This window comes from Calidris pugnax, unplaced genomic scaffold (genome assembly GCF_001431845.1).
Source record: "Calidris pugnax isolate Ruff unplaced genomic scaffold, ASM143184v1 scaffold139, whole genome shotgun sequence".
In the NCBI taxonomy this organism is placed as follows: domain Eukaryota; kingdom Metazoa; phylum Chordata; class Aves; order Charadriiformes; family Scolopacidae; genus Calidris; species Calidris pugnax.
Genome location: NW_015090863.1, coordinates 616,501 through 630,636, shown reverse-complemented (window position 1 = coordinate 630,636; position 14,136 = coordinate 616,501). Strand labels below are relative to the sequence as shown.

The following is a 14,136-nucleotide window of genomic DNA, read 5'->3' as shown; positions in this document are numbered from 1 at the left end:
CCCGTGTGCCCCTTCCAGCTGCATGTTCCCCCTTAGCCCTATGTGTGTCCCCAGCCCCATGTTCCCCCCCACCCCCAAGCTGCTCCCTCCTGTTCTCTTCTACATCACCCTGAGGGAGCAGGAGCCGCCGGGAGGGGACGGTGAGGGGTCACCGCAGCAGAACAGCACAGGGCTGTGACACCAGATTTGGGGGGGGGGGGGCTCCTGCTTCGCCTCCACCGGGGTGAACGTGGGTGCTGGAAAGTGTTTAATTGGCTTAATGAATGCTGAGACGTGGTGGGGCTGCACTGGAAGGGATGGGACGTTATTGGGAAGCCGTGACAGACGGCAGGCTCCTTACCCTGACCCCCCCTCCCAACTTGTTTCTAAAATGAGATCTATTGAGATCTTTTCTTCTTCAAATGCTGGAGGCCACCACTTTTCTGGGGCTTTTTTTCCCTTTTCTCTACCAGCTTTCTGCTCTTTGCAACAGAAGGAGGTATTTTTGTGGCAGCAGCAGCCCCCCCAGCTCCCCCAGCCCAGCCCCGTGGGGCTGTGAAGATGATGAGCTCCATCTCTTCTCCCTGGTGTGATCTTCTAACAACTGGCACCAGCTTTATTTTATACAGCTCACGGCTAAAGGCATGCACTGCTCGCCCCAAAACGCCTCCATCCATCACCGGGAGCTGGGGTTTCCCCCCCAAACTGGAGGAGTTGGCCCCTTGACTTCCAGCCCGGCGGGACTCAGTGGTGGGTCCCGTCTCTCCCTGCCAGGAGCCTTCCCTGGCCAAACTGGGAGGGAAGGAAAGCCAGCAAGGAGGAGGTAACCCACTGCCTGAGCCTGTGCATGGTCCAGGGATGCACAGCAGGGGTGTTTATGCCAAGTTTTGGGGCGAAATTAAACTTTTTTTTTTCCTAAATGGTCTAAACAATCCATGAAAAATGTATCTTTTACGTAACTTTACATTAAATGACCTTTAAATTCAACACCAGCACTACAGTACTGCCATAAAGTACTTGCAAAGTTTTGCAGGAGGATTTTGGCGGAGTTTGGGCTGACCTCCCCGCCTGCTCTTGGGACAGCCGCTGCGTCAAGAAGCCCTTTGGCTTTTCCATCTGGCAGCAAGAATGGATTCCAGCATATTCCTCCGGGATGCTGGGATGCAGCAGGAGGTGGTGGCCGGGGAGATGCCACCAGCACGTGCAGCCGCCGGGGGAGAGGCGAGGGGCCGGTCGCTGCGAGGAAGGTGATGGCAGCTTCTCTTCTGCCTGGCCCCCCCCTTGCTTTGGTGGGGCAGGAGCAGGAAGCCCAAGCGGTCTCTGCGTCCCCTTGGATGTGCCACCGGGGCTACAGGACAGGGGACATGCCCACCTCCTCTGCTTGGGGGGCTCGTGTGGTTTTCTCGGGCCGGATGCAGACGGCGAGGCGCTGCAGGGTGCAAGCAGGCAAAGAAAAAAGGTGATTTGTAAGGATTTCCCTCCTGCACCAGCACCCGATGCCACATGCAGGGTTGCCCACCACAGCGTGCCATCTTGCCTGCTGCAGGTCAGGGCTGTGTCAGCCTGTCGCAGACCACAGCAGGCAAGGGGTGCCCCAAAAACGGGCTGAGAGGAGGGGTGACAGCTGGGGACAATCTGGCACAGCATGTCCTGGCCCAGCCAAAATCACCGCTTCAGAAATATGACTCAAAATGACCGGGCCACCAAGCTACGCTCCTCTGAGCCCTTTTCCAAGCAGCTCTCCAGGTGTGATTTAATCACCAAAGAAGCCGAGGACATGTCAACCCTCTGCCCAGCTCCTCCATCTCCAGCTCTCTCCAAGCGGGGGTCCCTGCCCACCCCCAGCCCACGCAGGGACCCCAGGACTGCCTGTCCCACTCCTGACCTGCTTGAGAGAGCCCGGCGTCCAGACCAGCTTGTAGACCATGTAGAAGGGGATGCAGATGAAGGAGGATGCTCCTATGAGGTACCCCACCGAGATGCTCCACGCCGGGTACTGATAGTCGAAGAGCGTCAGAGGCGGCTGGTCCAGGAGGGAGCTGATGACTATGAACTGTAACGAACAAGCCCCTTAGGGAAGGATGCTCCTGGGGCTGGACCATGGCAGGACATCCCCCACTGTGGGTCACAAGCACACACAGAGTGGTAGCAGGGCCATCCAGCCCCACAAACCCACGTGCAGGTGACATGGGTGGCCAGGAAAGCTTCATGGTGGCATCACTGATGGACCAGCCCCGTTGGGTCCCCACGGAGAGCAGATCAGCTGTGATGTCCCCCCAACCCTGGCATTGATGCCGACCCTTCCTACAGGTTAACACCCTCCGTGTCCTGCTGCCACCGCTGCTTTCTTAACAGTGACATTTCCCAGACTGCCACCCCTCATTAAGTGTGGGCTGGGAGGTCCTCGTCTAACGAACCCCACCGGGACGGCGGCCGGCAAAGGCTGCACGTCCCCGTGCTGAAATGAAATAATTTGCTGTCTGCTTTGATTATAAATACCTCTCTCTTAATAACCTGGGCAAAGCGCTTCGAGCGGTAATTAATCCTCACAAGGCCTCTTCTCCTGCAGATCCGGGGAGATTAGACCCCTCTGCCTCTGGCAGCCTTTGAAGTGCCGGGGGAGCTGGCATTTCAAAGGGGACAGATCCAGCCCGGCGCACGGTGCCATCAGAGATGTGTCCCCATGGCTGGCTGTGCAGGATGCTGGGGACCAGGGGGATGAAAAGAGGTTGCACCCCATGAGCACCCACCACCAGCTCCCAGCTTTGCCCTGGAGCTGCAGAAGAGGCTGGAAAACCCACTTGCAGCTCCTTTTCTCAGGGAAACCCGCTGTCCCGGGGGGCTGCAGGCAGCTTGTTGTCACCCGTGGCCAGAGCAGCAGTATGGGGAGCCAGCAGGGGCTGGCACAAGCTCCTACAGCCCTGGCCAGGACCCTGGTCCACCCTCCTGGCAGCTCATTCACCCCGGGCAAGCAAGACCAGGTGCCCAGGAAGCTGGGCAGCAGCAGCGAGGGAAGAGCAGCTCCTCTGTGGGGTGATTCGGAGCAGGGTTGACAACCCCCATCTTCAATTTGGGCTGTAGATACTCACCGCTAACAAGGCAGGGCTGATGGCCACCCAGCACACCTTCCAGAAGATCCCCGGGGTGAAGCCCAGCATGGCTTTCACGTCGTGGGAGAACCTCTGTATCCCTGTCGGAGGAGAGAGCCGTCACGGCCCCGGAGACCCACGGAGGATGTGGGTACAGGAATGTGGGCACGAGGCCCTCCATGCCCCCTCCCAGCCTCGTCAGAAGTCCCACATGTGGTTTTTCCCCCCATTCACACACGTGAAGAAGGTGCCCTGTCGGAGGAGAGAGCCGTCACGGCCCCGGAGACCCACGGAGGATGTGGGTACAGGGATGTGGGCATGAGGCCCTCCATGCCCCCTCCCAGCCTCATCAGAAGTCCCACGTGGTTTTTCCCCCCAAACCCCCTGGCATTCACACACAAAATACCTCTGTAGGTGTCTGCAAGGATGTTTTTCAGAACAGAGGTGGTTTCTCACCGTAAAACCAGGAGACAGCTATGGTTTCCAGCAGCACCACTGCCAGGATTGAGCAGCCGGCACCAAACTCCTCCAGAAGCTTCACCACGTAGGCTCCCCCCTGGAAGAGCAGAGGGGAGGGGAGGGCAGTGGCAGACCCCGCGGGCACATGGAGAACATCTTCAGCAAAGTCCCCCACTGGGGGTTGTTGGAGGAAGGAGGAGGAGTGTGGTGGGGACGGGAGTGGAGCGGTGCCTGGGGGTACTCACGTAGGTGAGGGTGCTCAGGGAGCCCAGGAAACAGACTGTGATGAGGCCAAGGACGAAGAGCTCCCGTCGCCCGGCCAGCACCTGGGGGTACTCGTCCATCACGGCCGTGATCACGGCCTCCAAGCCCCCAAACTGCAAAGGAAACGCCGGTGTGGGGTGGAGAAACGAGACGTGGGGATGGTCATGCTCATGGAGACGGTGTGGGGTGGAGAAACGAGACGTGGGGACGGTCACGCTCTTGGAGGAAACCTGCTCCTCCCAAGGGCCCCTCTATCCATGAGCAGAAGGACATCATGTCCTGTCCCCTCCCTCTGGGGCGCCCATCCCCTCCAACAGGCTTTGGGGGAGGCCAGCTCAGACCCACTGGAGATGATGGTGTGGTGTTCCCTCCATCCCCATGCTTGGAGTCCTCCTCCCCGAGGCCATAGCTCCCCTTGACACCCCAGTATTAGCCATGGGGCATGTCTGTCCCCAGTCCCCTCTGGGGACATGTCCCCAGGCTGCACGTGCTCCATGGAGGCACCTACCGTGCTGTCCAGCCCCAGCGTTATCATCATCAGGAAGAATATGATGGCAAAGAAGGTGGAGCCCACCATGTTGGCGATGGCTTCAGGGTAGGTGATAAAAAGGAGGCTCGGCCCTAGGAGAGGACACGGGTTTGGTTTGCTGGTTCCTCTGGCACAGCCCTGGGTGATGGCAGGAATGCCCCACAGCCAGAGTGACCATCCCTGGCCCCAGCTGAGATACTGGGATGGCCACCACCCAGGACGGGGACACGGAGCCCTGGGGCCAGGACGGGGAAGTGACACTGGAAGGAGGCAAACCTTTATCTCTCGCCACATCCTCCACCTCCACGTCCCTCATCTCGGCCATGTAGCCCAGCACGGTGAAGATGACGAAGCCCGAGAGGAAGCTGGTGAGGCAGTTCACCGTGCTGGTGACGAGCGCATCCCTGGAAGGCAAGAAAGCAGGGAGACATGTCCTGTGGCAGAAACACCCCCCCTCCAGCTCAGCTCTCACCCCAATCCACCTACTCTGGTCACCTGTTCCCTCTCCTGGTCTCCACACACCAAAACCATCAGGAAAATGGGGAAAGATGCCCAGACAGTGGCCATGGGGCACTGGCCCCACGGCAGCTGTACCCGGCACAGCCCCCGTGCCCACGGGGACCCACGGCTCACCGGTAGCAGTTGTTGTGGAAACGGTTGTAACTGGCCAGAGCGAGGAGGACACCGAATCCAGGACCCAAGGAGAAGAAAATCTGTGCAGCAGCATCAACCCAAACCTGGGAGGAGAAGCAAGAGGCAGGCTGGAGAACGGGTAAGGGATTCCCCTGGGTTGGGAGGTGCCCAATCCATGGTGTGCCCACCCCACAGCGCAGGGATGGGGTCCTTGTTGGTACCTGCTGCCAAACCTCCTCTCTTGCCTGCCCCGTCCCCCCATGAGATGTCCCCAAAGCAGGGGACCTGCTGTGGGACAGAGGGAGCTTGTTTCCACCCTGGGGTCCTGCAGCAGCAGAATTAAACAACAGCACCTGCTCTCCCCTGTGCCCAGAGTGGGGACGAAGTCGAGGGGAGCTCAGAGACCCCCATGCCCACTCCTGCCCAGGCAGGTTCAGCAGTGAGGCCCTGATTACCTTTAATGAGAATTCTCAAGTGCTGCCTGCTAATTACCCACGGGAAGCCTATTGTCAGGCCAGGGGGGAGAACACGGGGTAAACAAAACCCAGCGGCAATGAGATGGGTGATTCAATTAGAGATTTCCATTTCCAAGAGCCTCTCCAGGGCACCGTGTTTCTGTAGGAACAAGGGCCCCATCGCCCTGCAGCTCCTGTGATGGGGCTAGACCCATGGGCAGGGGTACGTGTCCATCCTGGGGAGGGGGTCTGGGTGGAACGTCCCACCACACACTCACCGCGGTGCTCAGGAGCTTGCCCCAGTCTGGGCGTAGGTAGAAGACAACCCCTCTCCAGGCGCCGGGCAGGGTGGCTCCCCGGATCAGCAGGATGAGGAGGACGACGTAGGGCAGCGTGGCCGTCACCCACACCACCTGGAGAGAGGCACCATCAGCCCCCAGCAGAAGCAGAGCTGGTTCACCGAGCACCCAAACCACCCATGTCAGGCATGGCCGGCTCACTGGTGGCCACCCAGGATGGCCCAGGGGCGTGGAGAGGACGCAATATCCCAAGTTTAAGCAGCCAGATCAGCTGCAAGACCCCATCAGGGCTTGGTCCCTCCTGCCTGGCCCTGGCCATGGAGGGGATGCTCGTGCCCAGGGCTCCATCGTGTCTGTGCCCAGGCAGGGCTGGTGCTGGAACCCTCTTTCTTACCTTCCCGGAGGTTTTCACCCCTTTCCACAGGCTGAAGTAGACGATGGCGAAGATGAGGAAGAGGCAGAGGAGCAGCTGCCAGCGGATCCCCCCGATGTCGTACAGACCTCCAGACTTCTGGATCTCCAGGACTTTCCTCCTGCAGGGATCCCCACGGCCGGGGAGGGGGTCTCAGGCCAGCGCGGTGCTGCCAGCACCTGCCCTTGCAGGCAGCCGGGGAGCAGGCTCTCCCCTGGAGCATGGTGGCCATGAGGTCTCCAAGAGCATCCTCACGTGATGGCCATGGGCAGTAGCATACCTGCTGCCAGGCGCCCCGATCCTGCCACCCACACAGCAGACCCCAGTGCCACCGTGGGGACGTGCCCCAGCTTAAATACATCATCCATATACGTGCACTTACGTATAAAACTCCTCGGCGGGGGACCTGGAGAACTTGGTCCAGGTCACGTTGCTCCTCCCGAAGTAGTTGGTGCAGTCGGGGGTGTTCCAGGGGTTGTCACAGCTCGCCCAGGGCAAGGTGCCCGAGAAGGAGGAGTAGAAGTAATAGAGAGCCCAGGCGATGATGGTGTTGTAGTAGAAGGAGACGTAGAGCCCGATGATGCAAATGGCAAAGCCGATGCCTGGGGACAGACGAGGGGCAGACTCAGCAGCCCACCCTGCTCCAGCCCTCTCCCTGTCCCCACAGGGACCCACACAGCCCCACTCACCGGCACTGCATGGGGCTGGGGGGGGGTCTCCTACCTTTAAAGATGGGGCAGATGCGCTTCCAGATGGGGATGGCGCCCATCCTGTGGAACTGCCCCAGGGCCAGCTCCATGTAGAAGAGGGGCACCCCTCCGAAAACAGCCATCAGTGTGTAGGGGATGAGAAAGGCTCCTGTGGGGTGAGGAGCAGAGTGGTGGTGACCACCGTGACCTCACACCAGCAGGCTGCCACTGCCATCCCCACCCAGCGCTGCAGGGACGTGTCACGGAGAAGCGTGGACGAGGGGTTTGGATGCATATTTGTCAGATGTTTTACAAATCATCTGGTCAGAAGGGTTCAGAGATGTGAAGACCTGGCTCGGTGGCCCACCTTCCTGGGCTGCCGTCCCCACCGGTGTCCCAGCCATTTGGCCAGGACAGTACAAAGAGCAATAGAAACCATCAGGGCGCAGGGGATGGGACACCGAGCATCTCTCAAGTCTAGAAGAGTTTTGGAGTAAATCCCACTCGATATGCACAGTCACCTCAAGACACAAGTAATTAACGCTGGAATCTGCATTATTCATAACAATATCATTTACCGGGGCTACGCTCGTACCCTGTGGAGGGTTTGGGACTGGGGCTGTTCTCTGTGCTCCTCAGAACGTGGAGGGTTTGGGACTGGGGCTGTTCTCTGCACTTCTCAGAATAGCCCTGTTGGGATTAGTTAATTTAACCCCCACGGCTCCAATCTCGGAGAGCTCTCCACCCTCAAGGGCTTCTCTTCCAGGAACATCTCCGGCTGATGGATGAGGCCACCACCCGCCCGGATCAGTGCTCCAGCTCTGGGTGGACCATGGTTGTCCTTTCCTGGAGCTGCTGTTTGAACTTCTCACCCTCCTGCCTGCGTGGAGTGGGTGAGGGAAGCATCTGCCTGAACCACATCAATGAAGAGCGGATAAAGTTTGTCCCGCAGGAGTAAATCACAAATAACTGTGCTTTGGAGTGGGCACCTGGGATCCACATTTTAGCCTTGAGTATGGTACTAATTATCTCCTCCTAATTTTCCCAAGCAGTAGAGGACGTTATCCGAATGCCTGTTTTTGCAATTAAATTGCTCTTTTGCAAACAGCACAAAATTTTCATCCCTTTTTTTTAATTTCCATGCCAGGGGTTTTTCTACTCTGCTCTATTTAAAGCAATTTATTTCGATGTCATTTACTCAAGTTTGGGGTTTTTTTTTTTTTTTTTGTTTTTTTTTTTTTTTTCTTCACAAAGCCATTTTATCTTAACTTTCTGTTATCCCTGGCAGGAGGGAACCTCCCGAGCCCCGTGTGGTGCAGGGACACACGGTCCTGAGGAAACCAGGGCTGCTCCGCGGGGTCCAGCACGGCCGGGATGTGCGGCAGGCAGCTGGGATGCTCGGGAGGATTATTGGAAAAGAGGAGCCACCAGGAAGGGTTGCTTTCACAAAGTCACGAGATCACAAAGGGGACAAACTTCCCACCCCGAATTTACCAATTCTTAATCCTTTTATGCAATTTGGCCCATGCTACTTTCCTCTTTGTGACCCTAAAGCGGCTACCCCGCCGGGGAAGGGGTGAATGACACCAGGGAAGGAGTGAATGGAAGAGGATTTTGAATGAAGAAAGACAAAAAACAGAGAAGAGACAGATGAATGAAGAAAGATAAAAACCAGAGAGGAGACAGATGTCAGGAGAAGTTGGGTTGGTCTCTAAACTGCTCTGTCCGGAGAGGAGCAGGTAGAGACAAAGAAAGGAAAGAAACAATGAGTTTTTCAGCCTCGGAAAGATGAAAACCAGCTTTCTTTTCTCCAAAAGAACACATAAATACTCCTGGTGGTGTCCTTACCCCCTCCGTTTTGGTAGCAGATGTAAGGGAACCGCCAGACGTTGCCCAGATCCACAGCGAATCCGATCACTGAGAGGAGGAAATCCATTTTTTTGCTCCACTTGTCCCTGGGGTGGGTTTGGGATCCTGGGGGTGCAGGACTGGCTGTGGGACCCGGGTGGGGGACGGTGCCCTGCCGGGGAGGGCTGGTGGCGGGCACCAGGCAGGGCTGCTCTGCCATCCTGCCGCCCCGGCAAATCCTGCAGGATTCAGGCTGAGTAACTTGGGGCCGGGAAGGATTTCTCTGTGGCTGATGACAGATCCGAGGAGGGGAGGGTCAGGCTGACAGCGCTTCCCCACCTCCCGCTGGAAACCCACAGCACCCAGAGCAGCCGGCGGAGAAACCTCTCCTCTGATCAAAGGCAGGAGGGGGGCAGAGCAGGGATGAGACGTGGGGACCAGCACGGGTTTCTGTCCCCTCTGCTCCCTGGTGGGTACATTTTGGGGCTGGGACGGGTGAAACGGAACTATATTTGCACACTGAGGTAGTGCTACTTCCTCCAGATAAATACTCGTTTCTTTGGTGTCTTTTGCAATCACCTCTCTGCGACGGGTGACACCAGACCCGCCAAAAGAGATAATGGCTCATTCTTGCAGGGAAACTCTGCACAGTGAGGGGGGCCTGGAAATACCCCCCAGCCAGGAGGCAAGTGCAGGGCACGTACTCAACTGGTGCTCACCACGGGTCCACCGGCCCCCCGAGGGCTGGGGACATCTTTGTGTGACCTAGTTTGAGCCACCCCGCATCACCCCATTTGTCCTCATGGGTCTTGGAAGTGGAATAACTTTCCCATCTCAGCTGCAGTCAGGGAGGGGGTGGGCAGTGTACCCGAAGCCATCGCTCTCTTCAGTTTGACACTTCAGCAGCAAATTTCATCTCAAGTCCCCGTGGCTCACCCTGGGACCCGACACGGTGGCCGGTGGCGAGCGAGTCCTTGCCCAGGGCCACCTGGTGCTCCCAGGGCTCCAGGGGGCTCTGGCACTGGCTTTTCCAGGTGCCTCATTTCTTATTACAAGAAACTACAGAAAAGATCAAACCGGGAACCGAGGTTCTTAGGGCCATGGTGAGCAGGTTGCTGTGACGACGTGACGCCAGTCACCCGGCGTCTACCCAGCATGGAAAACCTCTGGACACTGTTAATCCTTCAGGCACACACATGGAGACCTGTTAGAAACATCCAGTTAAAAACCTATTATTATTTATTTTTTTGGTGTGTCTGGTGCTGGCTGCTGGCACTGCTGGACCAGAGCAGCTTGGGGGGGCTGGTGATGGTCCCCAGGTGGCCACCCCGCTGCTCTGGGTGGTTTTGGCATGACAGGCTGGTGGCTTTAGTCCAGCTGTGGTGGCACAGTCACCCCGGGGCAGGGACACAGCTCTGCTGGGGGACATCACCCCCACCTGCACAGGGGGAGTCCTGGGAATGGGATTTTTTTTGTCCAAACTGGCTCCCCCTCCTGCATTTGGCTGCCCCCAACACCTCCCTGTGTCCCCCCAGGTGTTCCCTGACCTGGAGTGGGGACCCCAGCAGTGGGTGGCCAAACTGGGGGTGCCCACCCCCCAGCTGCCCCCTCCTAGGGGATAGAGATGGGTGGTGGGTCCCCTCCTGCTCTCGGTCCCCCTGAGTTTTGCTTGGTGCAGCATCTCCCTCTCCGCTTGTCAAATTATTGGTCCTTTTAACACCTCTTTTATTTGAAAACACAGCAGTTTTCTGCTTGTGCAGTTTTCGAGGAGTGACTGGTACCAGCTTTTTTCTCCGAGCCAAGGGGTTTATTTGGAGGGTGTCAGGCTGGTCCCCGCGGAGTGACCAGAGGTTGGGGGGTCCCATCGCAGCCAGACAGAGCCCCCGCTCCGTGAGCCCCACGGCTTTGCTGGTAGGGATCTCCCCTGAGCCCAGATCCAGCAGGCAGGTGAGGGACAATTAATCTCTAAGGGTTTATACAGGATTTGTGTCACTCCTGGGACTTGGCAAAGCCGTGGATTTCAGCCACAGTCATTATAACGTGTCGGAAATTAAAGACAAGGCTGTATTTAACTGCTGGGGCTGGGGGGGCTGGCAGAGGGGCTGTGGTTGTCCCTTCTTAGGGATGAAGGTGAGAAATCCCCAAAGCTGGTGTGATCTGCCCGGGGAGCCTGCTGGGGGGGAGCAAGGTTTAATCCCCCCCCCCACCGAGGACCATCTCAAGTGCATAAATGACAGACCAGAGCAGCCGGTGCCATAGCAACTGTAAAAATATAATAGCTCTTTCTCTGCAGCTGACCCTCCTTTTCTCCGGGGAGTTTACAGGCAATGACTCGGTGTGCCCAGCCTGGAGACCCTCCTGCACCCAGGTCCTGCTCGGGAAGCCTCAGCAGATGGGTTCAGAGTCACCCCCAGCCCCGACGGGGAGGATGTGAGAGATGCTCTTGAGGTGGTCCATGGGGAGAAGATCCCCCCACAGCATCCCTCAGCGTGGGACACCAGGTCAAGGCCACTTCCCGGGTGGGAAGCAGGAGCCGTTCAAACACTGGAATCTTTTAAAAACTAAGCTACTTGCTCTCCTGAAGAACCTCTGGTTTTTGATCTTTTAAATCATACAAGGTGGGCTTTGTAGTCACACTTTGGGCTGATCTGGGCATGCAGGAGAGGCATCAGGCAGGCATGGCTGTAGCTATTCCCACCATAGCTCCAAGCCAGAGCTGTGCAGGGGTTGTGCAACCTCCAGGTTCCTGCCTAAAAAGCTCCTTGCTCCGAGGCACCCACCGGTCTCCATTTCCCATCACGCCAGGGCTGCTCCTCTCCAGCCGCCCCGATGTGCCGCGCCGTCAGTTCGATGCCGCTGTTGCCCTTCCAGCATCCTCCATCCCTGACAGATCCCCCCCTCCGGGGTCTCCTCAGAGGTGAATGAGCTGCAAACAGAGCCTCAGCTCCCACCTTCTCCTTGGGTGCCCACCCGTGCTGCTGCCTCTCCACGCCGACCCACCGATGCGCTGCCTCTTCTCCCGCCCCGGGTCAAGGCTGCTGCTGTCAAGTCAATGAGGAGAGAGCTTTGAAATCTCCATTTATTGTTTTTTTTAGAAGCTGCAAGCTGGAAAAAAAAAACCATTGCAGGTTCTCAGGGCTGCTGGAGAGGGGAGGAAGACAGAGGGAGAAGATGTCTTTGGGAGATGGTTTTCATTACGGGGAGCTGTGCCCCTAGACTCAGCCCTGGTGTTTTGGGGTCCTGCTAGCACCAAGCTCCCAGCAGATTCCTGGCTCTGTGACCCACCGGAGAGATTTTTTTTCCCCAAAGTTTTGTTTATTCTGGTCACAGTTTCCCAGCCCCGGTGTGAGGAGCTGGGTGTGCTGCTCCAGCCTGGCGTGGGGCTCAGCATGCTCCTCAGTGACACACCAGACGGGGGGAGTTTTCTGGGTAAAATGTTGTTATTTTGCCAATTGTAGCCAAATATTTTTGTCCATCATCTGCCACACAACAGGAGTATTCCAGAGAGGAGGCTACGGAGACCACGTGGCACTTGAAATAATACACGGCTGAAACCAGGGGTGCTCAAATCACTTTAGATTTAAAATGTAGAGTTTAACTCCAGCTCGAATCAGAATTAAATTTGAATTTCCACTGAGTTAGAAGTTGTTTTTAAAGAATATATAATTTGATTAGCAGATTGCTTTTATCCTACCTGCTCATCCATGCAATGAAATGCAGAGGAGTGAATTGTGGTCTTAAAACAACTATCCTGTTTAAGCCGCAGAGGCAGCAGTGGGAAGTTTAATTTAATTAGCATGATACTCAGAGATGTAAGTTAATCACATTAAGTATAGATCAACGTGCTCTCATTTAAGCTCTCCAGACTTCAGAAAACAGGGCCCGATTATGTCCCACCCATCTTTAAGCCAGGGAGAAGCAGAATTTTCCAAGGAAAAGGAAGCAGCAGGGCTTACGGAGAGCTTGTCCCTGTGCTTGTTTAAGCTAATTTCTCCCCAAAGGAAGGGAATATATTGGTAAAAGCTCCCACTCCCCCTATAGTGCCCTTGTTGCTGGGGAGAAAGAAGACAAGCAAATGACTTGCTGACCCTCTCAAATGCTCTAAGTGTTGCCAGCACCACCAGCCACCTGAAGGTCTCTGGGCTCGTTCTGCCGGTGTTAGCCTGGAGTCTTGCAGAGAGATTGACAGGACTGAAGATTGTACAAAACCACCACGGTTCATTAAAGGGACTTAAAATGATCTTCTTGCTCCTCCGGGCTTCCCTCTGCTGGTGCTGTGCATTTGAGTCAAGCTCACCAGGGTTGGTCATTGCTTCTTGGAGCTCCAGGAGGAGTGTGGGGTCCCCTCAGCATCACCCCTTGGCCTCATCCTGCCGGCACAACGTCGGGCAGGGGGGACCAGGCAGCTCTTATCAGAGCACAAAGGCTATGGAGGACCTGCCAGGTGCTGTAAAAGCTGCTTGGGCTCTTAGAATCATAGAACCATAGAATTGTCTAGGTTGGAAGGGACCTTTAGGATCATCTAGTCCAACCATCAACCTAACACTGACAAAAAAACCCACAACAAACCATCACTAACCACGTCACTAACCACTACTCTTCGTGGCCCTTAAAATAAGTGGGATTTGTTTCTTCATTGGGAAAAGTCCTAAAGGAGTTGTTTTGGCTCAGCTTGGACAGACCCTGATGGAAGTGCTAAACTGAACAATTCCTCATGTCCCCTGCCAGTCAAGAGGCAGCTCAATGTCTCCAACATCATTTTCACAACAGCGAAAGTGACAAGAGGGCAGGAGAAAACTCTCCTCCTGCCTGTCTGAGGCCAAGTTCAAAGCATTGCCAGGCCGCCTGGACTCTCCTGGCTGGCAGCTGCTCTTGATTTAAGCCAGACAAGTCCCATGCTGGGCTGGAGAAGCTTTACAGGTGACATGTGTGACACGTCCGTGCTGTGCCCTGGAACCTTTTCCCTTTCAGCATCCCCATGTGAGCAGAGCCACGGCTCTGTGTGCTCCCAGAGACAGCTCCGGGTCGGGGGAGCTGTCTCTGCCCTGGGTAGTTTGATTCCCTGCTCACATCTGATGGCCTCCGACATGGTGTTTTATGAGGCCACGACACCTTCATTATGCGTGTTTATTAGCCCATCTTAATTGCCCACTCAAGACTGTAAGACTCAGGTCATCACTAAATGGCAGGTGGGGCTGCAGAGCTTGGGAGGAGCTGAGTCCTGACCGGCTGTGGGGGTCTCAGGTCAGTCCTGAGAAGCCCTGGGCTCCTGACTCTTGGTCCTTCTCCTCCTGCACCCCTTTTGGAGGGAGGGGACCCCATTCACAGGGCTCTCCATGGACAGACCCTTCTGGCACAGCAGAGATGCAATGGTGCCACCTGGTGAGACCGGGCAGCCGGGCTCCCTGCTCCCCCCCGAAGCCATGGGGAGCAGAGCCACAGCCCTAGGGACAAACCTGGCACCAGAGCCCCGACACGAC

The 14,136-nt window shown here is 56.6% G+C and overlaps 1 protein-coding gene across 1 annotated transcript in view; it reads right to left on the bottom strand.

The window, feature by feature from the left end:
- Positions 1-8,876, bottom strand: part of LOC106889612 (sodium-dependent serotonin transporter-like) — a 9,492-nt gene extending 616 nt beyond the window's left edge. Inside the window, exons 1-13 of the mRNA XM_014944803.1 lie at positions 8,657-8,876; positions 6,843-6,977; positions 6,502-6,721; positions 6,102-6,240; positions 5,687-5,821; positions 4,954-5,057; positions 4,597-4,724; positions 4,300-4,412; positions 3,773-3,904; positions 3,525-3,624; positions 3,069-3,169; positions 1,865-2,032; positions 1,348-1,408 (exon numbers count right to left, since the gene is read on the bottom strand). Coding sequence (XP_014800289.1) covers positions 1,348-1,408; positions 1,865-2,032; positions 3,069-3,169; positions 3,525-3,624; positions 3,773-3,904; positions 4,300-4,412; positions 4,597-4,724; positions 4,954-5,057; positions 5,687-5,821; positions 6,102-6,240; positions 6,502-6,721; positions 6,843-6,977; positions 8,657-8,876 — 1,756 coding nt within the window. The remainder of the gene's footprint in view (positions 1-1,347; positions 1,409-1,864; positions 2,033-3,068; positions 3,170-3,524; positions 3,625-3,772; positions 3,905-4,299; positions 4,413-4,596; positions 4,725-4,953; positions 5,058-5,686; positions 5,822-6,101; positions 6,241-6,501; positions 6,722-6,842; positions 6,978-8,656) is intronic.
- Positions 8,877-14,136: the final 5,260 nt, after the last annotated feature.